At 42.3% G+C, this 26105-nt stretch overlaps 1 protein-coding gene across 1 annotated transcript in view; it reads left to right on the forward strand.

Annotated features, from left to right (window-relative positions):
- Nucleotides 1–25598, forward strand: part of gpp (DOT1 like histone lysine methyltransferase grappa) — a 126998-nt gene extending 101400 nt beyond the window's left edge. Inside the window, exons 19-20 of the mRNA XM_080273090.1 lie at nucleotides 23259–24233; nucleotides 25559–25598. Of these exons, the coding sequence (XP_080129216.1) occupies nucleotides 23259–24229 (971 nt within the window). The 3' untranslated portion in view covers nucleotides 24230–24233; nucleotides 25559–25598. The remainder of the gene's footprint in view (nucleotides 1–23258; nucleotides 24234–25558) is intronic.
- The last annotated feature ends 507 nt before the right edge of the window (nucleotides 25599–26105 follow it).

Here is a 26105-nt window from a genome sequence, read left to right on the forward strand (position 1 = left end):
GTCGTAAGTGCGGATGGTAGTTAATTAATCCTTGCCGGCTGGATCTTTATACTTATTTCACCTTAGTTTGGTATAAAATTTCCATCTCTCCATCTTGAAAAGTCAGGTGGTAACAGGAAATTAACAATACAATGAGTCACGAAGAAGTTCTATGGACAGGCCGTAGAGCCATAGTCTTGTCTTGTTATGTCGTTGAACTATGGGAAATAAACTAAAAAAAAAAAAAAAAAAAAAAATCTCTGCTTAGTTAAAATGATTGACCTATATGTGCATGGTTGGGTGATAAATGAAAAAAATGAACAAAATATTGTAAGAATTATCTTTATGTTAAAATAAAACAAGAAATACATAGCAGCAATTGAATTGGGGGGAGGAAGGAATCTTATACACAGAAGCATTTGGATTGAGGGGAGGAAGGAAGAGGAATCTGTAAGTATTGTAAGTGCTGATTGATAGCAATGAAGGGGTAAACAAGTTGTTTAGTAACTGCAGTTTGTCTGGCTGAGCAGACCCATCAGCTGCAGGCAGGCAACTGCCCCTGCAGAGCCACCCCATGCAGTGAAATGATGTTCCCCTGTGGGTGACAGTATCTTGCCACAGCAAGGCATGGGGAAGAGTGGAGGTTTGATTCCCTGGTGGACACCACTTTTGTGTCTCCACTTAGTTAACAGGACACAATAGGAGACTCCACATCACCCCATTATTTGGTTATATGATTACAGCACAGCACTGTAAATGGTTTCCTGGGTTACAGGAAGCCATTAGGCCTGTCACTTAGTGTAGAGCCACCTGAAATGGAAGAAGAGTATTAAAAAGTGATAGGAAGGATGAGAGAAGTAGGAAGAGAGAAGGGCAGATACAGAAAAAGAATGGTAAAGGCGAAGGAAGAAGTAGGCAGCACTACATCAAAGTGAGTGGATGATGATCATCAAATTAACATGAAAACATCATTCCATAAGCAGCATTAATATTTAGTAAGTTGTTCCTGTAAATGCAGCATGATGATAGAAATATAGGGTGGTTTGATATTGCATTTTCCAATCTTGTGTGTTGTGGGGACGGCTCAGTCTGCTGGTATGCGGAGCAAAGACATAATTGGCTGCCTTGTGAAATTACTAACCAACCCGGCAATCAGTAGATGCAAAAAAGCAGACATCATAAAGCATGAAAAGGATTATGGGACGTGGAAATTAATGCAGGTTAGACATTGGTAATTCCTTCTCCACAACACACAAGAATTGGGTCACGTAATATTCGGAACACCCTGTATATGGAATGCGTCTTCCCTTGGCACACCCTCCTTCACCCTCAGTCGTAGCCTCATCCCGTGTTGCTCGCATGCGTGTGGATCTCAAGGTAAGTTAAAATGTCTCTAGCAGGGGACTTTGGTAGGCTGGATATTATTAAACACAAGATTCTGTTGTTCTGATGGAGGCTGTTTCTGTCCCTTCACTGTTGTTGCTTTGTTTTCACCTGACAAAACTGGACCACTCACAACTGCAATGTTCAGTTGTGGTTGTGTGAGATTCTGTGAACCTTAGTAATGAGAGATGAGTCTCCTTGGTTGCTAGCTAAGTTGACTTGCCAGTATGGCTTTACTTGGCCATCAGATTGAGCTGAAAGGGGTTATGGATCATTTACAGGTAAACACACTATAGTTGTGAGGCTCTGCTGTGTTGACTCTAACTTGGCCTAAAATTGCCATCCCTCTATCTCAAATGGGCAGTTATAACAATGGATTAGCACAAATATGGTATTTGTCATTAAATTTTTAAATCATAAACAAATGCATTGTTATAAAAGAGAATATTTAAATTTTCAACATTTATCACTCAGAAATCATAAAAAGTTACATAAATATATGAAGTGGATTGAATGTCAAATCCATATAGCCTGAAAACAGATTGTCAGGTTACAAAATAATATTAAATAAATTGAATGAAAACGGTCATTAAACAAAGAGCATTAGAAGAGAAATTAAATATAGAGCATAAAAATATCATTTCCATAAAAATATCATTGGCATAAAACAAAGTTGAGGCAAAGAAAGAAATAAAAAAATACAAAAAATAAATGGAGATGGAAAGAGAATATACTGTATAGAAAATAAACAAACAAAAGAAGAGAGCTTGGCAGTAGGGGAAGACCAAGGATGAGTTGGAGGGTTGGGATGGAGAGGTATGTGAGTGAGGGGGGGGTGAATTGGAGAGAGGATAGCCTGATGGCAGAGGACAGGGTGACATGGAGGCAATTAATTTCATGACCACTCCTTCCATGATAGATAGATACAGTGATATTCACACAACACACCACATCAACATCATTATCATTATCATCATCATCATCATCATCATCATCATTATCATCAGTTAATTCTTAGTAGGACTTTGGGTTGGGCAGGATTCAGAAAATGTTAAAGCAAATGTTATGTTGTTGTTGTTGTTGTTGTTGTGGTGGTGGTGGTGGTGGTGGTCCCAGGCTCGTCATAATGTGAACCTGGTGCACTGCAGGCTGAAGCTTTCCTCCTCCTGCAGTCCACCATCCTCCTTTTGGGCAGAGGGAGTTGAGAGATGTTTGTATAAGCCCAGTTATATCAGTGCCATTCATGAAGGCATTCCATTCCAGCACCACAGTGTATGGTATACCAGTAGAGCAAACTATACTTGGTTGGTTTTCCTCTGAAGGACAACTTGAATACTTAGTCACGGTTGTGTGAGATTTGATAAATCCTGGTGATGAGATAGGATTGAGTCTCCTTGGTCACTAGTCAAATTTATTCTCCAGTGCGACAGCATATGGCCATGAACTGAGCTGAAAGTGGTTAAGGATCTTTATCAGTCGAGATTGAGCAGATTATAGTTGTAAGCCCAGGCTCATCTTAATGTGACTCCAGTGGACTGCAGGTTGAAATCACCCTTCTTCTGCAGTCCACCATCTTTTGGGGGGATAGGGAGGAGGTTGAGGGATGTTTGTATATCTGGGCAGGTCTGCTGCCCGACTGTATTGGTGCAGCCGTATGAAGGCATCCGTCTTCAGCACAAAGGCCTTGTTTAGGTGTAGTATTCATATTAAATCTTCTTGAGGAAAGGTGCTTGGGGTATAAGTTCATGAGAATGCAACCATTGAGTTTGATTAATAAATAGCAAAGAATGAGAGAGAATGTGGACTGTAATGTGTGTACAGCGGGTTTGTTTTCAACTGATGGAACTGGGCCTCAGTGTGACTGCTAACTCCTGGATGCATGAAATCTGATGAGCCATAGCTGTGAGGTTAGAATGAGTCTCCTTGGTTACTACTGAAAGCTTATATTCATGTGAGGGAACTGGGCTAGTCACATCATGAATACTAACTTGTGGTGGTATGAAGTTCAGCTAATCTTAGTTATGAGATTGGAATGGATCTCCTTGGTTATTAGTCAGATTTTGCGATCAGAAAACGCTTGGCCATCAGCTGAGTTGAATGGGGTCAGGGAACTTTGTCAGGTTAGAACAAACACACTATAGCTTCTTTGAGAAGGTGTTGTTCATGGTTTGGCATCAGCTGTTAGTGCTGTCATTACTACCACTACCAGTGCTGCTACCATTACTACCACTACTACTACCACTGCTACCATGACCACCACTACTACTACTACCACTGCTACCATGACCACCACTACTACCATAACTACCACTACTAGTACTGCCACTACCATAACCACCAGTACTATTACCACTGCTACCATTACCACTACTGTTACTGCTGCTACTACCATTACCACCACTGTTACTACCACTGCTACCATCACTACTACTACCATCACTACTACTACCATCACTACCATTACTACCACAACTACTGCCATTACTACCACCACCACTACTACCATTACCACTACTATTACTACTACTACTACCATTACCACCACTACCACCACTAGTTCCACTACTACCATTACCATTACTACCATTACCACCACTACTGCTAGTACCACTACTGCCTTTACCACTACTGCTAGTATCACTACTACCATTACCACCACCACTATTATTATCACTTCTACCATTACCACCACCACTATTATTATCACTTCTACCATTACCACCACCACTACTAGTACCACTACTACCATTACCACCACTACTGCTAGTACCACTACTACTAGTACCACTACTACCATTACCACTAGTACCATAACCACCATTACTACTAGTACCACTACTACCATTACCACCACTGTTACCATTACCACCACTACTAGTACCACTACTACCATTACCACCACTGTTACCATTACCACCACTACTACTAGTACCACTACTACCATTACCACCACTACTACTAGTACCACTACTACCATTACCACCACTGTTACCATTACCACCACTACTACTAGTACCACTACTACCATTACCACCACTGTTACCATTACCACCACAACTACTAGTACCACTACTACCATTACCACCACTGTTACCATTACCACCACTACTAGTACCACTGTTACCATTACCACCACTGTTACCATTACCACCACTACTACTAGTACCACTACTACCATTACCACCACTACTACTAGTACCATTACCACCACTACTAGTACCATTACCACCACTACTACTAATACCACTACTACTACTAGTACCAATACCACCACTATTAGTACCATTACCACCACTACTACTAGTACCACTATTACCATTACCACTACTACTACTAGTACCAATACCACTACTACTAGTACCATTACCACCACTACTACTAGTACCTTTACTACTGTTAGGATCATTACTACTACTACTACTAGTACCATTACCACCACTACTACTAGTACCACTACTACTGTTAGTATCATTACCACTACTACTACTAGTACCATTACCACCACTGCTACTAGTACCACTATTACTGTTAGTATCATTACCACTACTACTACTAGTACCATTACCACCACTACTACTAGTACCACTATTACTGTTAGTATCATTACCACTACTACTACTAGTACCATTACCACCACTACTACTAGTACCACTATTACTGTTAGTATCATTACCACTACTACTACTAGTACCATTACCACCACTACTACTAGTACCACAACTACCATTACCACCACTACTACTATTAACCACCACTGTTACCACTACTGCTACCATTAATGCCATTATTGCCATAACACCATGACCACTACTACAATTACCATGACCACCACTACTACTACTACTACTACTACTACTACTGCTACTACTACTACTACTACTACTATTACTGCTACTACTACTACTATTACTGCTGCTACCACTACTACCACTGCCACTACTACCATTACTATCACTACCACCATCACTGCCACTACTACTACCATTACCACTGCCACTGCTACCACCACTACTACTATTACCTGTGCCACTACTAAAACTACTACCATTATCACTGCCACTACTGCCAGTACCACCACTAGTATTACTACTATCATCACCACTACTACTACCATTAGTACTAGTACTACTACTACTACTGTACTACTACCATTACTACCACTACTGACATTATAACAACTACTACCATTACCACCACTACTATTACCACCACTACTATTACCACCACTACCATTACCACTGCTGCTATTACTACTGCTGTACTACAGTTACTACCACTACTACCATTACCACCACCACCACTACTATCATGGCTCCACTACAAGAGTCATTCTGTTATTAAAAAAAAAAAAAAAAAACTACACTACCATCACAACTACTGCCACTGTAACTACAACCACAATCACTACTACCACTCCAGCTACCATCCTTGTAATTGCAAGTTTAACAACTACCGTACCACCACAACTACCATCAGCATCATCACCATCACAACCACAACTGCCACCACCGAACCACAACTACCACCATCACTCCTGTAGTTGTGTATTTGATGTAGCCACACTGATGTTGGTTATACACAGGGTCTCTCTCTCTCTCTCTCTCTCTCTCTCTCTCTCTCTCTCATAGCCCCTACATCTGTCCATCCCCTCCTTCATTCCTCCAATATTTCCCTCCCTTCTTCCATTCCTTGCCTTCCTGTATCTCCCTCCCACCTTTCATCTCTCCCTCCCATATCTCCTTCCCTCCCCCCACTCCTCCCTCCCATATCTCTCTCCTTCCCTCCACACCTCCCTCCCACCCTTCATCTCTCCCTCCAATATCTCCCTCCCTCCCTTCACTCCTCCCTCCCATATCTCCCTGCCTCCCTCCACTCCTCCCTCCCATACCTCCCTCCCTTCACTCCTCCCTCCCATATCTCTCTTCCACCTCCCTCCACTCATCCTTCCCATAACTCTCTACCTCCCTCGACTCTCCCTCCCATACCTCCCTCCCTCCCTCCACTCATCCCTCCCATATCTCTCTACCTCCCTCCACTCGTCCCTCCCATACCTCCCTCCACTCGTCCCTCCCATACCTCCCTCCACTCGTCCCTCCCATACCTCCCTCCCTCCCTCCACTCCTCCCTCCCTCCACTCCTCCCTCCCTCCACTCCTCCCTCCCTCCACTCCTCCCTCCCTCCACTCCTCCCTCCGACCGTCTTCTTCACCTCCCCTTATTTGCTTCCACAGTTCACACAACAGTAATTTCACTCCTCTTTATTTCCTCAAGGGTTCCATACTTGTGCCTTCATCGTTCATGATTTCCTCTTCCCTCCCATGTCTCACTCCAAATCTCCCCTCCTTCCCTCCAAGCCTCCCTCCTTCCCTCCAAGCCTCCCTCCTTCCCACCAAGCCTCCCTCCTTCCCTCCAAACCTCCCCCCCTTCCCTCCAAGCCTCCCTCCTTCCCTCCAAACCTCCCTCCATCCCTCCCAGTCACCTGCAGGCCATCTTAACACCAATTCTTCTTCTGTACTGGTTAGTGACAAGGGTTCTCTCTTCTCATTTCTTCTCTTCTGCTTCCTTGTTTCTTATCTTCTTTCCTTCATCTCTCCCGCTTGCCTTCCATATCTCTCCCTCCCACACTCCTCTCCCATTTCCCTCCCATTTCCCTTCCCTTCTCCCTCCCTTTTCCCTCCTCTCTTCCCTCCTCCCTACCACTGCCCACTGATTCCCTTTTCTTCTCTCTTTTTTCTTACCCATCTCAGTATCTAGGGTTCTCTCATTATCTTTCCCTCTTTTTCCTCCCTCCATCTTCCTCCCGTATCTTCCTTCAGTTTCCTCCTTCCCTCCATCCCTCCTGCCCTCGCACAACCCACTCTGAATTGCTTTTTCTCTCTCTCACTCTCTGATGGTTAGTGACTACAGTAGGGTGCATCTTCTCATTTCTTGTTCTGCCTCCCTCATTATCTCTCTCCCTTCCTCCACTTCTCTTTTTCTCTCTCTCTCTCTCTCTCTCTCTCTCCTTCCCACCCACTAGCCTCCTTACTCTGAGTATTTTTTTTTTTTCAGTCTCTCATCATCTTTCCATCTTTCCTTTTCTCTCCAGTCCCTCCAATATCTCCCTCCCTTCTTCCTTCCCTCCTGCCTTCTCTCCATCCCTCTCACCCACCTGCAGTCCACTCTATATCCAATTTTTTTCTCTGTTGGTCATTGTTTAGGGTTCCCTCTTTTTCTCATCCCTTCATCTTTTTCCTTCTTTCCCATTGCCTCCCACATCTTCTTCCCTCCCTCCTTCCCTCCCTTCCTGTATCTCTTCCCCCACCACCAGCCCACTAAAATCCATTGAGTTTCATCTAGTGTCAGTGGTTAGGGAGCCACCTTCTCACTTCTTCCCATTCCCTCATGTGTGTTTCTCGTATCCATCCCCCATTCCCCCCCTTCCTTCCTTCCTTCCTTTCTTCCATCCCTTCCCTGCCCATCTACAACCCAGTCCAAATCCAGTTTTAAATACTTTCACTGATCAGTGTCTAGGGGTGTACCATCTGCTCTCCTCCATCATCTTCCCTCCCATTTCCTCTCTCTTCCTGTTCCTCCATCCCTTCAGTAAACACTCAAAATCCATTTTTTTTCTTTTATGATCAGTGTCTAAGGAACCATCTTATCATTTCCTCCCTCTCCATCACGTGTGTTTCTCCGTACCTCCCCTCTCCTTTCCCTCCTGTTTCCCTCCCTCCATCCCACCCACGCCCACCGGCAACCCACTCTAAATCCGTGTTTTTTTTCTCTGCTGGTTGGTGACTAGGGTTGCGTCAGTGGTCGCGGTTGTTGCATGCAGCTAGTAGTGTATAGAGTTGGGAAGGTGATGCAACTAACTTAGATATGGGGGGTAAGTACCACACTCCAGCCAGCTTTTTGTTTATGTGCATGCACCTGTGGGCGGTGTTGTAGTCTGAGTGGTTTTTGTACTGCGGATTTAGTTCCAGCTGTTCCTGAGCAGTTTACTTCATTACCTTTGTATGTGTTATTCATGCAAACTACGACAATACAGAGATTTTATAACTCACAAGACAGCCATTTATTCTGCACATAACACCTCTGTTTCCTCGTTAAAGTGATGACAACTGTGATTTTGAAGTGGACTGCAGGCTGAAGGTTTCTTTTTCCTGGAGTCCATTTTCCTCCCTTTGATGGACACTAGTATGTTTAATCTCAGCTGATAAAGATCCTTAACCACGCTCAGCTCAGTTCATGCCCAAATGTAGTCAGATTGGAGGATAAATGACTTGTAACTAAGGAGACTGACTCCTACCTGATCTGCTTAATCTTGACTGTTAAAGATCCATAACCTCTTTTAGCTCAGTTCACATCCAGATGTAGTCAGGTTGGAGGATAAATTTGACTAGCAGCCAAGGAGACTCATTCCTATGCCTGGAAATATCATACGATACCAAGGTTATTTATATCATTTAAATATCGACACATTGTGGGCATCAGTAACATACACGAGGATATTGAGGTATGCGAATAAGTCAGTAAAGAACAGATGTTAAGAAATCTCATTACACCTTTACAATTTTGTGTTTGTTATTTATATTTTAACTCTGACAGACTTTGTATCAGTAACATACAAAAGGATATTGAAGTTTAATCTGCAGAATAAATCACCAGGGAACAGGCATTAAAGAGATTCACATAGCCACTCAGAATTCGACCCTCCATCTCACCCAAGCCTCTCGTAGACTCACCCCACGTCACTTTATTGTTGTTGTTTCTTGTTGTTGTTGCTATATTTTGCCGTACCACACTACTATACTAGTTTTACTTTAACTTGGCCTAAAATTGTCATCTCCCCATCTTGAATGCTGAGGGTAAGGATAGATTAATGCCAAAAATTGATGCTAGTCATGAAGAAGTGCAATGGAAGGACTATCGTAGCTGCAGCATTGTCAAGTTCTGCCACTGAGCTTTGTGAAACAGGTTGGAAAACGGTGGAAATCTGGGCCAAGTTTAGGTGAAGAGAGTATATGTGTTGTGTTGTGTGTGCCCATGTCAGTATATATGTATGCTGTTTATGCTGTGCTCACATTGTCTCTGAAATAAATGCTCTGGGTTAATATTTAAATGCTATAAGCCATCATCTCACTGTTGCCGTGTCTCCAGTGAAATTTCTTTTATGCTCCAATTGTCTTAAGAAAATGTCATATGCCAGATTCTCATAGCTTAAAACTCATATGTTGTCATTGTCTTTAGCTGTAATACTCATTGGCTAAAGGAGAGAGGGGGGGGGGGCTGTTTTCCATATTGTTGCTGTTTCCCCCAAGATTTTTTTTTAATGCTATACTCGTTGTCTCAAAGGGGAAAAAAAAAAAAAAATCCCATATTAATATTTCCATCATTGTGATGGATGGATGGGTTATTTTTTTTTATTATTATTTTTTTTTTTAGTAGATGCTATGTTGTCATTGTTCTTATCCAGTATTGATATATTAGTCATGTGCTGATATTGCCAGTTCTGTCCGTCAGTACTGCAGTTAACTCTTGTCACTACAGGGGTTGTCTCCAAAGCAGGCTATAAATCCTTCAGTAGTTATTGTTGTTGTGGTCCCAGTCACCCTTCTCCTGCAGTCCATCATCATCCTTTTGGGGTAAAGGAAGGGAGTTAAGGGACATTTGTATAACTGGGCAGTGGAGCCAGCTGGTTATATCGCTGCCATCGCGTGAAGGCATCCCTCTCCAGTGCACAGCTCCAGTATCACTGTCAATGTCGTAATAGATTTTCTGCCTCAGTCACACAATATTGCCTCAGAAAGTCATCATTAACTTCATGGATACAATGACATATGTTTTAGTATATTCCTGCTACTCCCTGACAGTTTTATGTAGTGAAGGAGAGATGATTGAACTGGAAGGGTTAGATTAATTCTTTGTTAACCTCCCTTGTTATTATGCCACTCCCTTAGCAAGTCACATATCCGTTCATGAAGTTAGCACTTAATACACTCAAACTTCGATTTAAGGGACCTCCATTTAAGGGATTTCGGATTTAAGGGACTCCATATTCTACCTGACATTTTTTTTTTTTTTTTTTTTTTTTTTTTTTTAATGCGAGGAAGAAGGAACCAAAGGCTGTGAACCTGCAATTGTTGTTCCTTCCAAGAGAAAAGCAAAATACAAGAGAGAGCCAAATTCAAGATCTGATCATTTCGAGATGCCTGGACACACTGCGTTTGAAAGACTGGAGATCATAGGAAGCAGGAAATACAGACAGAGGGAGACAGTTCCAGAGTTGACCTGTTGCATAAATGAAGGACTGGGAGTAACGGTTAACTCTTGCATTAGAGAGTTGGACAGAAATGGGATGAGAGTTTGTTGCTAGACGGGTGCTACGCTCCCGTCGTTGAGGTTGAGGAATGCATGCAGATAGTTCAGAGGAGCAGTGACCATTGAAGTAGCGGTAGAAAAGAGATAAGATGCAACAGTGCGACGAAGAGACAAGACCATTCAAAAATGATATGTAATGTCTAGGGTATACAGTTTAATATGTTTCTTTATGCAGTACCCATAAAATAATATTCATAATCATAGGATTAGTGCCCCTCCCTGTAAAACAATTAACTCTAAGCCCTCGGCCACCCCGTTTGGGATACATGGCGTCTGGCAATGAATGAATATAAATAAGTGAAACAATCATTGCATTTCATAATAAGATTGTCTTTATATGAGATAAAACAATGGACATTTTTGAGTAAGGGACATTTTCAAGTAAGGGACAAGTTGATTCCCCAGTTAGTCCCTTAAATCGAGGTTTGAGTGTAGTAGCAGCAGTGAAGTACAGGAGATACATCAAAGGAAAAATGTTAATATTGAAACTAAAATCCACATCAGTGTTGCTTGTCATGTATCCTGATGTTTTCTATAATTTTTCATCTCAGCATTGACCTTTCAGTTTCATTGCAGTATAGTATAGGATTTTTTTTTTTATAGATAATGGATGGAGGAAGGAAAAACAAATGGAAAAAAAAAAAGGCCATGTGCCTAAAGGCATCCTTCATCCATAAAATATTTATAACAACTGGATTTAAATTCAAGTAAATTAAATGTTTGTGGGAAGCAACTCCAGGAAGTGAATTCCAGGGAGTAGTAGTTCCTGGGATAAATGAATTTTGATAAGCAGAGGTTCTGCATTGCGGGGGAGAGAGTGTGAATTCATAGGCGCTCCCAGCTGCCCAAGTATTTCGGGAGAAAATGTGACGGGGAGGCACAGTTGAAGCCAGTTCGTCAGAGCACTTGCGGTAAAAATATAGATAAAATAATGCTAAAGAAGCAACATCTCTACGTACTGAAAATGGAGGAAGGTCCTGCATAATGGCAGGATTATCGATTAATCCAATTGCTTTATTTTGAATTTTGTCCAACTGCCTCAATGCAACCGATCCACATCCACTCCACAGTGGTGAACAGTATTTGATCTGAGAACGCACATGACTTTTGTATATTGTGGCCAACTGCTCGTCGGTGAAGAACTCACGAACTCTGTACATAAGTCCCAATTTTTTAGAAGCATTTTTAGCAAGGGATTTAACGTAAGCTGTCCAGCTTAGGTTGGGGTTTAGAGTAACACTTAGGATATCAATTGTAGTAGATATGGGAATATTGACATCATGTAAAATTATGTGTGACATGATCCTTATTTTTAAAGCTATTTTCACTATATATCTTTCTATATCCTGTACAAGGTAGCCACAGACAAATTGCCTTCCTGTCGCCCTGTCTTCTGGCATCAGCCTGCCCTCTCTCCAGTTCACATCCTTTATAATTTATAATATATATATTATAAATCTGTCCACCCCATCCCTCCACCTCATCCTCAGTCTCCCCCTCCCTAAACTCTCATGCACCTCATTCACATACACTCTCCAGGTCAGTCTCATTCTCTATCCTCTCCACACTAAATGCCTGATACCGTAATTTTATGCACCATAGGGAAGTTGTAAGTGGGATTTACCAACCCTCTGGTTCGTGTCATACTTCATCCATCACATTTGGTTGTCACCAGTATTGCTATGACGATGCTGATTCTGTTGATAATAATTCTTAATATTTTGTTTCTATCTTATGTCCACAATTGTGAAAACATTAACTTACTGTTAGTAGGACCTATGCAGGATTTGGATCCCCCTCCCCTTCTGCCCCCAGTGTGGCATGTAGTTGTAGGTACAGTAGTGCAAAATTTAGAACATAAGATTATATCATGATAGGCTTTGAAAAATTAGAATACTCACAAGGTCCCAAGCACTGGCTGAAGTAGTGCTGACATCATCACAACTAAGAAGTCATAGCCAACCTTCACTTCCATGGGTGGGGAAATGAAACATGGTACAGTATTATGGTGGAAAGCGATATTTTCGGTAGCTGTTGAGCATTCAGACTCTTCAAATATATATTCAGTATTTTTATCTCCAACCATGTCTGAAAACTTGCAGGCACCCTGTTAACCATATCACTACAGTACTTAAAGTTTTCCCGAAACTACATAAAATTGCCCGGCAGTAACAAAAATGAAATAAGAAACCTGTCACATAATTGAAGAAGTTAGCGGAAGTAGTTTCTCACTTTTTAATGTGTGAAAATCTCTTCCAAGGTGAATAAAATTATCTGAAATTAGCAGGGATAAAACAAAATATATTAAGCAAAGTTATGTGGAGGTATGGCAAAATGAAGTAAACATTTTGTATGTACGGTAGTTGAGAGATGCATGTCAACTGGGGTTAATAAAAATATTGTCATCATCATCATCATCATCCTACCTCATCTTACCACCCATAGATAGGTGAGGCAGAGTCCAGAGAGCAGTGATAATAATCATCATCATCATCATCATCATCCAATCCTGCTTTGCCCAATGAGGAGCGTAGAAGCCCAGGGGTAGGCGAGTTGGTCCTGACATTTGAAATGAGAGTGACCGGCCTCACGCATCCCTGAGTGGCATTACTTGAGCAATAAACCCCAACCACCCCTTGGATATCAACCTTCACCGGCTCAATCTGGTTGGAGCGCCGTAATTACCCACTAAACCACCAGGCGCCAAAATTTGGTTATATGGTTACCACCCATTGTAGTAAATGGTTTCCTGGTGTACAGGAAACCATTTGGCTTGTCACTCATTGTAGAGTCACCCACAGGCAGAAGGAAGAGGAAAGAATGAAGGAAAGAAAGACAGAAGAAGGAGTGTAAAGTCACCCACATCTATCTATTCTATCTATTGCCAGACTCCTCAATCCCGTTTGGGGTGGCCACAAACAATTCGCCTCCAAGTCGCCCTGTCCCCCGCCATTTCACAGCCCTGCTCCCAACTCTCACCCCCCTCTCTCATATACCACTGCACCCCATCCCTCCATCTCATCCTCGGCCTCCCCCTCCCTCTTCCCCCCTCCACCCCATCCCTCCATCTCATCCTTGGCCTCCCCCTCCCTCTTCCCCCCTCCACCTCACTCACATACACTCTCTTCGTCAGTCTTTCACCCTCCATACTCTCCACATGGCCAAACCACCTCAGTGTGTTCCTCATAACGCTTCCTATCACATCCACATCCACACCACAACGCTTCTTTATATCCTCATTCGTCAGCCTGTCTCTCCATGTGACTCCACAGGCTCCTCTTAAATAACTTATTTCCACTGCTCTCACTCTTGCCTTGTGTCCTTCCAACAACGTCCAAGCTTCACTTCCATACGTTAGAGTTGGTATCACAATACTGTCATGTAGTAACTTTTTCACTTCCATGCTCACTTCCCTGTTTCTTATCACTGCTTTCAAAGAACCAGCAACCTTTCTTCCCTGCTGTACCCTTTCAAGCACTTCACCTTCCAAACCTCCATCCAAACTCATCACACTACCCAAGTACTTAAACGTACTCACATTTTCCAATTCCTCACCATCCAACCTCGCTGTACATTCACTGACATCACTCCTCTCAAAGACCATCACTGTACTCTTCCCTACGTTCACCTTTAGATTCCGTTTCTTACACACTCTCCCAAACTCATCCACCAAGCCTTGCAGCTCCCCTTTGTCTTCACTCAACAACACAGTATCATCTGCAAACAACAGTACAGGGAGTTTCCAAACACCCATATAACAACTTTATTTCGCATAACTCTAGGGCAGGAAGAGACATTGCTACTGCTCCACATACTTTCCATAGCACATATATGTGACCAGCATCATAATCTAGTGTCAGTCTGTTCTTACATCTCACCACTCAAGATGGAGAGATGGCAGTTTTAAACCAAGTTAGAGTGAAAGGATTATTGCATAATGACTTGGGTTACCAGATAAATTTTGTGCACATGTATCAGCCTCCAAGCTTCCCTGTAGTCTGCTCCATCCTGTGCAGTTTGCCATTCCACTTGTGTAATGATCCTGGAAATTATTTTGGAAGTGTGTGCGTGTTTGTGTGCTGTGTGTGGCTGGTGGTGTGTTGAGTTGTGGTAAAAGGCTGTGATGTGTGTGATGAGGTGTGGTGTGGTATTAGGGTGTGAGAATCTGATGGTGTTGTGTGGCATGGTGTACAGTATTAAGTTGTGGTATGTTGGTGTGGTGTAGTGTGTGATGTGTAAGGATGTGTAATGTGATGGGAGGGTGTGAGAATTTGAGAGTGTGGTGTGGTATTAAAGTGTGGCTTAAGCTTTAGTACAGGGGTGTGGTGTGGTGTGAGGTGTTTGGGTGTGGTGTGTGAGGGTGTGTATTTGGTGTGATGTCAAGGATATTTTGTGAGTGTGTTTGCATTATGGGTGTTAGGATGCGATATCATGGTGTGTAGGTGTGTTATTGTTATCATTGTTAAAACCGTCATCTGGATTGGAACTGTGGACTGCGGGGAATCGGCCACTCCAACTAGGCACTTCCAGAGATCTTTCATTCATCTTAAAGGACTATCTGTGCTGTGGTTGTGTGGTGCATGTGGTGAGCCAGTACGTTGTGGTGTGTGTGTGGGGGGGGTGCATTACAATGTGGATGTAGTGATTGTTTATGAGTTATAGTTTGTGTTGTTGTAGCAGGGAAAGCTGGTGGTCACATCGCAGTCTGGCCGGGTGTGTGTGTGTGTGTGTGTGTCTGTGAGTAGGGAGGTTTCTGAGGGGTGGATGTCTGGTAGTTTGAGGGTGTGAAGTGAAAGAGTGTGAGGTATGAGGAGGGGATTTGGTTATGTGATGTGAGCGTGTAAATGAGTGTGAGAAGTGTATGTGCGGTGCAGTGCAAGATATCGAAAATACTGCCATAATAATTTTGTGTGGGTACATGAGCAATTGAGTGTGGTTATGAGTAGGTTAAGTATGATGTACAGGTGCACACACACACACACACACAGCCGGAGAGAGAGGACGTCCCAGGCATCGCTCCTGACCTTGAGTAGTTTCAGGAATTTTGTCTGTCCTGTCTCCTAGGGTCTTTCTTTAAATTTAAAATAATGAAAGTTGGTAGACTACCAAAAATGTAAAGATTTGTTGGCAATAGTATACATGAATGTTTGTGGCTTATTGGTAACAGCTGTTTAGGTACTTGATCGGTACGTTAAAGATGGCCGAAAATGTAAACAATGAGGGAATGGAATTTCAAGGATTTGATGCTAATACTAATGTCATGGACCTAGTGAAAACATTAATTATGAGGATTAGTGAACTCGAAAAAAAAGTAGAGAATCTAGTGATAAAGGATGTGTCAGGAAATACGGAAACCACCATACAGAGTCTAATCCAGTCCAACGAAACAGCCAATGAAGAGATAAAGAATTTGAAGCGGGAAAATGTTGAACTGAGGAGGAAACTTGAAGAGAGTACCAATAAAACGGAGAAGGTGAGTAATGTACTAGAAGAACACAAGGCAAAGTGGGCACACGTAGAGGAAGAACAGAAAGAAGTGGTCAGCTTAAGAGAGATCATCCAGGAAGAAAGGGAAATGAACAAGAAAGAAATGGAAGAAAATGTAGTGAAAATACTGAAGAAAAAAGAGAAAATAGTGAGAGAAACTGTAGAAAGGAACAGATGTGTGATAGTATTTGGAAACAGGGAAGAAGAAGAAAAGGTTAGGTTCGCAAGACTCGAGAGAGACACGAACATGGTGAGAGGAATATTAGGCAAGATTGACCCCGAAGGAAACAAGTGGGTAAAAGAAATTGAGGAAGTAAGGAGGATAGGGCCTTATAAGAAAGGGGAAACAAGACCAATGAGAGTCAAGTTTACATCAGAAAGTGTAATAAATGAGATACTTAAAGTGACCTGGAAATTAAGCAAAGAGGCGGGGATGGAAAATATTATAATAAGAAAAGATCTGAATGAAGAAGAAAGAGAAGTTTTAAAATCATTAAAGGAAGAAGTAAAGGAAAAAAATGATAAGAGGACAGAGGAAGAACGTAATACTTTTTTTGGAGAGTATTGGATATGAAAGTAAGGAAATGGTATTTAAGGAAATAGAAGTGAAGGAAATTAGGGGGGATGGTTGTGAAAGATCAGAAGTTGAGGAAGTGGTACGGACAGAGAGTAGGAGAGAAGAGGGTATTAATAATGTCAAAAATAATTTGAAGGTGATATATATACTAATGTTGATGGTTTCATATCGACAAGGATCGAAATTAATGATTTCTTGAGAGAACATGAACCTGATGTCATGTGCTTTGTAGAGACCAAATTAAGAGAAGATATTGATGTTCATTTTGGGAGTTGGTAAATACAAACTGTGGAGAAAAGACAGAAAAGAAAAAAAGGGAGGAGGAGTGATGATAGCAGTGAAGAACAACATAAATGTAGATACTGTGGAAATGGGAGAAGGCAGGGCTGAAGTGATATATATGAAATTAGAAACTGGAGAGAATGTTAAGAGAGATATGGCGGTAGTGTATGTTCCCCCAAAGACGAGAGCATGGAAGGATGACGAATACCATGAGATGTTGTCAGATATGGCTAGCTACTTGCAAAAAATAATTGAGAAAAGCAATAATATAATTTTGGTGGGTGACTTTAATTGTAAAGAGGTGAACTGGGAGGAATGGTACTCGGGAGGCGGTGAGGATTCGTGGGGTACTATGTTATTAAATATAATAATGAATAATGTGATGACGCAGTGGGTCAAAGAAGAGACACGGTTTCGAGGTGAGGACACACCAGCAAGGTTAGATTTACTGTTCACCAAAGAACCTGATGTAATAGAATCATTGGAATATCTCTGTCCTTTGGGAAAAAGTGATCACGTGGTCATTGAGTTCCAGATGTTAATAGGAAACGTCGAGCCAAGAGACGAGCTTCATAGACAGGGAAGATACAACTTTGGCAAAGCAAATTTTACAGGATTGAGAAACTTTTTTGAAAATGCGGATTGGAGAAAATTCAGAGAAACAAGAGAGATACAGAGGAAGTGGGATATCTTTCTAGACCTCTATAATTTGGGAGTGGAAAAATTTGTACCAAGAGTAAGAAGGGAAAGAAAACAGGATAAAGGAGTGGTTTAATAGAAGGTGTATGATAGACAAAAAAGAGAGAGATAAGGCGTGTAACAATTGGAGAAAGAGAGGTAAATACAGAACAAAGGAAGAATATAAAAGAACAAGAAACGAATACACAAGAATACGTAGGGAAGAAGAAAGGAATTTTGAAAAAGGTATAATTGACAAATGCAAGGATGAACCCAAACTGTTTTATAGATTTGTTAATGGCAAACTGAAACAAAAGGAAGGAATCACCAAGCTGAAAGTAGATGGAGAGGTCTTTAATGATGCGGCAATGCAAGCAGAAATAATGAACAAACGTTTCCAGTCAGTTTTCACTAAAGAAAAGGAGCTTGTGGAAGGGGAGGGAGTGATTAGAAATGTTCCGGTGATGAAAGATATAAAAGTGGAGGTGCAGGAAGTGTATAAATTACTGGAAACTCAAGATGTAAGGAAAGCCCCAGGACCTGATGGAATTTCTAATTGGGTACTGAAGGAATGCAGAGAACAACTGGCGGATAAAATTCACAGTTTAATTGTATGCTCACTGGAAGAGGGGAAAGTGCCAAAAGAATGGAAGAGGGCAAATGTGGTACCAATTTACAAGGGAGGAAAAAGGTAAGAAACCATTAATTATAGACCAGTGTCTCTAACCAGCATGGTCGCTAAATTGTGTGAGAGAATCCTGAAAGACAGATGGATAAAATATCTGGAAGAGATGAATATTTTGGCTGAATGTCAGTTTGGATTCAGAAGTGGAAGGTCATGTGTTTCAAACTTGTTGAGCTTTTTACTCAAGAGCGATTGATGTGGTACAGTAGAGAGATGGTTGGGTGGAGTGTGTGTACTTATACTTAGAGAAGGCCTTTGACAAGGTACCTCATAAAAGACTAATGTGGAAACTAGAATATATAGGAGGACTAAAGGTGAAACTTCTGGAATGGATGAGAGACTTTTTGAGAGACAGACAAATGAGGACAGTAATAAAGGAAAAGATGTCTGGATGGAGGGAAGTAACAAGTGGAGTCCCTCAAGGCTCAGTGTTGGCGCCAGTAATGTTCCTGATTTATGTAAATGATATGGTAGATGGAGTGAACAGTTATGCGAGTCTGTTTGCTGATGATGTAAAGATCTTGAGGAAGATAGAGGTTGAGGAGGATTGTAAAATACTGCAGGAGGATTTGGATAGGATACACAATTGGAGCCGGACGTGGGAAATGAAATTTAATGTAAAGAAATGTAAAATATTGGAAATGGGTAAAAGTACCAGGAGACCATCACTGAATTATTTCTTGGGTAATGAATTAATCACAAAAAGGAGAGAAGAGAAAGATTTGGGAGTGCTGGTCCAAGATAGTTTGTCACCAGAAAAGCACATTAACAAGATAGTTGGAGAGACTTATAAGCTCTTGACTAACATAAGAGTAGCATTTCATTATATGGATGAGGAAATGATGAAAAAATTGATAGTGGCCATGATCCGCCCCAGGTTAGAATATGCAGCGGTAGTGTGGTCCCCACACAAAAAGAAAGATATAAACACGATTGAGAGATACAAAGACAGCACACACACAGATGGTCCCCAGTCTGACAGACCTGTCATACAGAGAGAGGCTGGAAAAACTGGATTTGCCTTCGTTAGAGGAAAGGAGAAAGAGGGGAGACATGATTGCGGTGTTCAGGACCATGGTGGGAGTAGATAAAATTGACAAAGAAGATCTGTTTGTATGGGATAAGAGAGCAACAAGAGGACATGGAATGAAATTGAAAAAGTCAAGCTGCTTGAAGGATATCAAGAAATATAGCTTTCCTTACAGAAGTATAGACTTATGGAATAGCCTGGACAAAGAGATCGTCCAGTCTAAAAACATAAACGAGTTTAAAGTTAAATTCGACTTATTGAGAAACAGCGACGGAAACCCACGAGCATAGTACATTCCGTGTATATCACAATTAGGTATATTCTTAAATATTTGGAATGACTTAGACAAAGAGGTGGTGCATGAGAAAAACATTCATGTGTGTAAAGGTAGACTTGATAAATGTGGATATGGAGACAGGACAACACGAGCATTGCTCAATTCCTGTATACTACAAATAGGTAAATACAAATAGGTAAATACACACACACACACACACACACACACACACACACACACACACACACACACACACACACACACACACACACACACACACACTTTATCTACCTGTCATTCTCAACACAGCCACATGCACATTCACCCCCCACCGTTCTTAATTTGCAGTTTGTATGTTTCTAAAAATGCCACAGTTTTCACCACTTAGTTGGTAACATTATGAAGCACGTTACAAGTTGTAAAGTGGTTTTGTAGTAGTACCAGTAGTATTTGTTGCAACCCCAAACTGATGTGGGCATGAACCCAGTCAACTGCAGGCTGAAGCTGGCCTTATCCTGCAGTGTATCATTCTCCTTTTGGGGGATAGGGAGAGAGTGAAGGAACATTTGTATAACCAGGCAACTCCACCTCCTGGTCATATCAGTGTCACCACATGAAGGCATCTCTCAAAAGCACATGGATGGTGGTGTATATACTATATATCAATTTAGTGTTTTAGGGAAGCTAAGATTGTAATTGTGGTACATCCATGTTGAATTGTAGTTCAGAAGTACGGGTGACTCATCAATACTGATCCACTATAAACTTGTGGGAGTATCATGTGTGTTGTGAGGATAGCTCAGTCTGCTGGTGTGGGTGGGTGTAGCAGTGGGAGTAGGTTAATTATGCAGGATAGATACCAATAACACTGAGCTGTTTCCCATAACACGTGAGAAATAGTGTGGAAGTAGATCATTCCATCGTTCATATCAGATTAGCATTTTAGTGAAGCAGTATTGTGATCCCCACACTACTGTTTGGAAGTGAAGCTTGGCCCCTGTTGGAAGGACACAAGTCAAGAGTGAAGGCAGTGACAATGAGTTACTTGAGAGGAGCATGTGGAGTTACATGGAGAGACAGACTGATAAATGAGGAAGTAGAGGAGCATTGTGATGTTAATGTGGATGTGGTTTAAAGTGTTAAGTGAAATACTTTGAGGTGGTTTGGCTGTGTGGAGAGGGTAGAAAATAGGAGACTGACTATAGGAGTGTATGTGAATGTGGTGGAGGGGGAAGGGAGGAGGGAAGACCAGGGATGTGATGGAAGGATGAAGTGGAGAGATATATGAGAGAGGATGTGTGTGAGTTGAAGGGATGGCAGCCAAATGGCAGAGGGCAGGACAATGTGGAGATAATTTGTTTGTGGCTACCACCTACAGGATTAAGATGTCTGGCATTGGATAGATAGCTGGATAGAACATTTTCATGTATGTTATTTATATAATATGAATTTTTACAGTTATCATGGGTAACAAAATGGTATCAAGATGTAATGTGCAAAATAAATTACTAAGGTAGAGGTGTTAAGAAATTTTCATAGCCACTTAAAATAAAATGAATCCCATATCTCTGCAATTGATAAATGCATCACGGAATTTTTGTATAATCTGCCCATTTTAACTGCAGGTATACTCCTATTACTCTCTCTTGGCCAAAAATTGTCATCTCTGCATTGAATGCTGAGTTTAAGAGCAGATTAACATTAGAATATGGTGTAAGTCATGAAGAAGTGCTATGTTAAGGGTGTAGAGCTGCACCATTGTCTTTTTCTACCAATGAGCCATGTGAAGTAAGCCGCAAAAGGACGAAAATCTTGGTTAAGTTAAGGTAAATGAACTATAGGCGTAAATTTGCCAGCTGAATTCTGAACTGCAACAGAAGAATAGTAATAGTAATGGAAAGATATTATGGAAAGAATTTAGAATGATATATTTTTTTATTCTGTCATTATTCAACAGGAAATAAGCTATGAAAGGACTAAAATATCTGCCAAGTTAAGGTTTATTAACAGTACATGATATCTCCATTGTCTGTACTCTAACTTGGCCCTGATTTTTGTCCTTTTGAAGTTTATATCATGCAGGTCAGTGGCGGAAAAAAATGCTACTGCTTGACATCCTTTCCACAGCACTTCTTTGTGACTTGCATCAAACTCTTGTGTTAATCAGTTGCTACAACTCAGCATTCAGTATGGAGGGATGGATGGCAGTTTGAGGCCAAGTTAAAGTGAAACAGGAGGGATGGTAATTTGTGGCCAACTTAAAGTAAAAACAGTGCAGTATCATGATGTGTAGTGTGGGGCTGTGGTCTGCCAGTTTACCTGCTGGAAGTTCTCATATGTTGCCTTTTGTTATGCTATTGTTTGCATTAAGCTCATAATTGTTTACAGAGAAATTGTTGATATTGATTTGCATTTCTCTCTCTAAAGCTGATTTGCCACTTCACCCCAGTATGAAGTAGGAGTTGTGTGGAAAAGTGAGATGGTGGAATATGTACATCTCATATACTGGTACAACAGTCCCCATTGAACTCTACTTGGCCAAAAATTCCCACTCTCCATCGTGAATGTTGAGATGTAACACTAGAATTTGGTGCTAATGATGAACTTGGAAACAACGTAGAGCCACCATAGATTATCTTGTTGCTGAGCTATGTGAAATAAGCTGCAATATGGTGAATACATATCTGTGCCAACTTTGTGTAAAACAACTATAGTTGCCATTTTGTGTCTGGGGTATGTTCCAAATCATCGCAACTTTTTCCCTACAGTTGCTGCTGTAAATTAGAAACTGACAAACCAACTGTGGTAGGGGGAGGTATCAACCATCCATTCACATGATATAATACAGTGCTGTGTTCAGGTGACTGCACTGAGTGACAAGCCAAATGGTTCCCTGTAACCCAGGAAACCATTAATACATTGGTGGGAACCATGTAACCAAATGATGTCTGATGGTGTAACTGGTCAAGGCATTCCAACTGGATGGGGTCTGTAAGGGATTCCATCTGAGGTCTGGTTAGGGTTTATTGGTCACATAGCACCCATTGGTATGTTGAGGCTGGTCACCCTCACGTTAATTGTTTGAACAGAGTAGTCTAGCATTGTATTCCTGTGCTGCTGATGGGCTGGAAGAGAATTGGATGATAGAGTAATAAGCATGGAATAGGCAATTTTTATGCAAATTTTTATAGTTTGATACTGAAATATAATGTTGAAAAGTGACATCATGACTTACATTACTGTGTTGTGTTGTGGTCAGTGTGTGTTTGTGTGGCCCATTTCACTGGGCATGCTCTGCACTGGTTCTCCTTTATTCCTAATTTTCTCTTTTCCTACATTCCTTAAACCTACCTTACATCATTCTTAGGTGGGAACACAAGGCTGGGATGATTGTGATGATGATGATAATAATGATGATGATGATGATGATGATAATAATGATGGTGATGATGATGATGCTAATAATGATGGTGATGATGATGATGGTTATACTAACCTGTTGTGGTGTCCTGGTGCAGGGCTGGAGCGGAGTGACTCGCCGTTGCAGAAGTGGCAAGACAAGATCAACAGCGGCTTTGACAAACTGGTGGCATTTGCATCGGAGGTTGACAAGCGACGCAAGAGTACCGAGGGTACTTCCCCCAGGCAGGAGGCCTTGGGATCCCCACGTAGGCCTGACCGACGCCCTCCCCCACCCCTCTCAGAGTCCCCCCTGGAGGTGTACCGGGTCCCCCCACCTGATGATGAGAGTGTTAGGAGGGGGGAAGGAGTCACTGGCCCCCCTCCATACTCTCCACACTCCCCCCCACGGCTTTCCCCCAGTCCCATACCCCATGGCCGCCCCCCCACCCCGCAGTCACCCCGGCCCCCAGTGCGCACTCCGCCCATCTCCTCCCCACCCCCCACCCCCTCTCCCGACCACTGCCTGGAGTCCCCTCCACCTACCCTGTTCCCCCCGCGGGGTTCAGACACCCCCCCGTACCTGCCCCCAGACCTGGAAACTACACGTATGGTGTCCCCCGCCACCTCACCCTCCGACCACGGCCTCTATCACCACCACTTTAAGAAGAAGTTTTACCACAAGGACTCGACACAGCCGCCACCACAGCCACTGCCACAGCCACTCCAGTCTCCCCCCCCACCACCACCACAGCCGCACCATCACCACTCTTCGCACCACCACTCCTCGTCCCACCACGGCAAGTTCCGACCCAAGGGCAAGAACTGGGCCTGGCGGAACCGCTCCTCCTCCCACCACCACAGTCACCACCACAGCCACCACCACCACCACAGCCGACGTTCACCCCCACCACCACAGCCCTACAGCAGTCACCACAGCCACCACCACCACAGCAGTCACCACCATAGCCGCCACTCCACCACTTACTCCACGCCACGCCACCACCACAGCCACCACCAGCTGGTTACCTCAGCGCCACTACCACAGCGATCACAACAGCCGTCACAGCAGCAGTACTTCCACCACTGAGCAGGTTAGTGATAGCAGTAGTAGTAGTGGTAGTAGTAGTGGTAGTAGTAGTGGTAGTAGTAGTAGTAGTAGTGGTAGTAGTAGTAGTGGTAGTAGTAGTAGTAGTAGTGGTAGTAGTAGTAGTAGTGGTAGTAGTAGTAGTAGTGGTAGTAATAGAGCAAATACAAGAGTTTCACGATGGGTTAGCAGTTTAATTTCGTCAGTTATTTGTTAATGTTCTCTTGTAGGTTATTTATGTAAGGCTTATATTAGAAAGAGATAACACAGCAGGCAATTGTGAAGTGTGATGGATGGTATAATTTATGCAAAGTATATCTGTGTTATAGAATAGATAATATGGTAGGCAGTATTGAGGTATAGTAGGCAAAGTAAATTATGTAAAAGAGGAACTATACTATTCTTACTTTAACATGGCCATAAAGTACTGTCACTCTTGAATGCTCAGTTGTAATAGTAGATTAGCACTGGAATATAGTACTAGTCATGAAGAAGTGCTGTGGGAAAGATGTAGAGCTGTAGCATTTTTCATCTATTGAGCTACATGAAATAAGTTGCAAAAGTACAAAATCTGGGCCAGGTTAAGGTGAAAGGACTTGACAGAAAGCTTCCTGTTTGTATTATTGTCTAAGGCTTGTATTGTCTTCAAGTAAGGAAGCTCCCTAATACCACTTCCTCAGCAGTTTATTTTGCATAGGACGGTATACCTTACTGTCCTGTTATATAAGTCTTTCTAATATGGCAATACTCAGCATAGATAGCATACAGAAGGACTTTAACCACCCACATCCAAAAATAAGTAACTAAGGAAGGGGTGCTAGGGAGCATCATTAACTGGTAAGAGTATGAGCCTAAAGAAATGTTCAAACACCTCTCCCTCACCAGTTTGTTCTGTATCTGATGTGTTAGTAATTTCCTGTATGTTGTTTTTGTCAATCTATCTATCTATCCATCTATGTATCTATTGCCAGACTTTAATCCCATAAGGGGTGGCCACAAACAAATCACCTCCATGTCTCCCTGTCCCCAGCCATTTCTCTGTCCTCCCCCCAGCTCACATCCCCTCTCTCATATACCTCTCCACTCCATCCCTAATCTCATCCTTTGCCTCCCCCTCCCTCCTCCCCCCTCTCCACCATAGTCACATACACTCTCCTTGTTAGTCTCTTGTTTTTGTAATCAGTGTCAATATAAAAGAAGAAATCCAGATTGCATCATTTCATTTTGTTTCAGTGGAATATTTATGTGTATTGTAGTCTCTCTCTCTCTCTCTCTCTCTCTCTCTCTCTCTTGTATGGTGTGCTGTAATGAGTATAATGCTCTTTTTTTCAGCATGGGTGTTGGTGAGAAAGTTGACACACCACACCTCATATGTCACATCACACCACATTGCATAGCACTTCACACACCATACCACATCACACTACATACCATCACTCACCATAAGCACATCACCCCACAACACATACCATGGGACATCTCACTGCACTGCATACCATAGCATATCACACCATACCACATAACATCACACACTGTACCACACCACACCATGCCAGGGAGACCATCACAACCGCTGGAAGCTGCACCTCAACTGTCAACAACCAAGTCATAACCGTCAAATTGCACGACAGCCAGCAACAGTCATTTCCAGCTGTCAAAAGCCATATAACAGCTGCCAAGCCACATCACAGCAGTGGACGTTTTTAGTAGCCATCAGCAGCCATATTTACAACCATCATGAGAGAAGGATCAGCTGACAGAAGTCATATTACAGCCTTCAAAAGCCATATTCCAGCCCCCAAGAGCCACACCACTGCCGTCAGTCATAGCAGCCATCAGCACCCATGTCACGCCATCAGGGGTGAGGTAACAGCTGTCA

This window comes from Coenobita brevimanus, chromosome 53 (genome assembly GCF_032717465.1).
Source record: "Coenobita brevimanus isolate Jiangsu-jjx chromosome 53, ASM3271746v2, whole genome shotgun sequence".
Taxonomy (NCBI): Eukaryota; Metazoa; Arthropoda; class Malacostraca; order Decapoda; family Coenobitidae; genus Coenobita; species Coenobita brevimanus.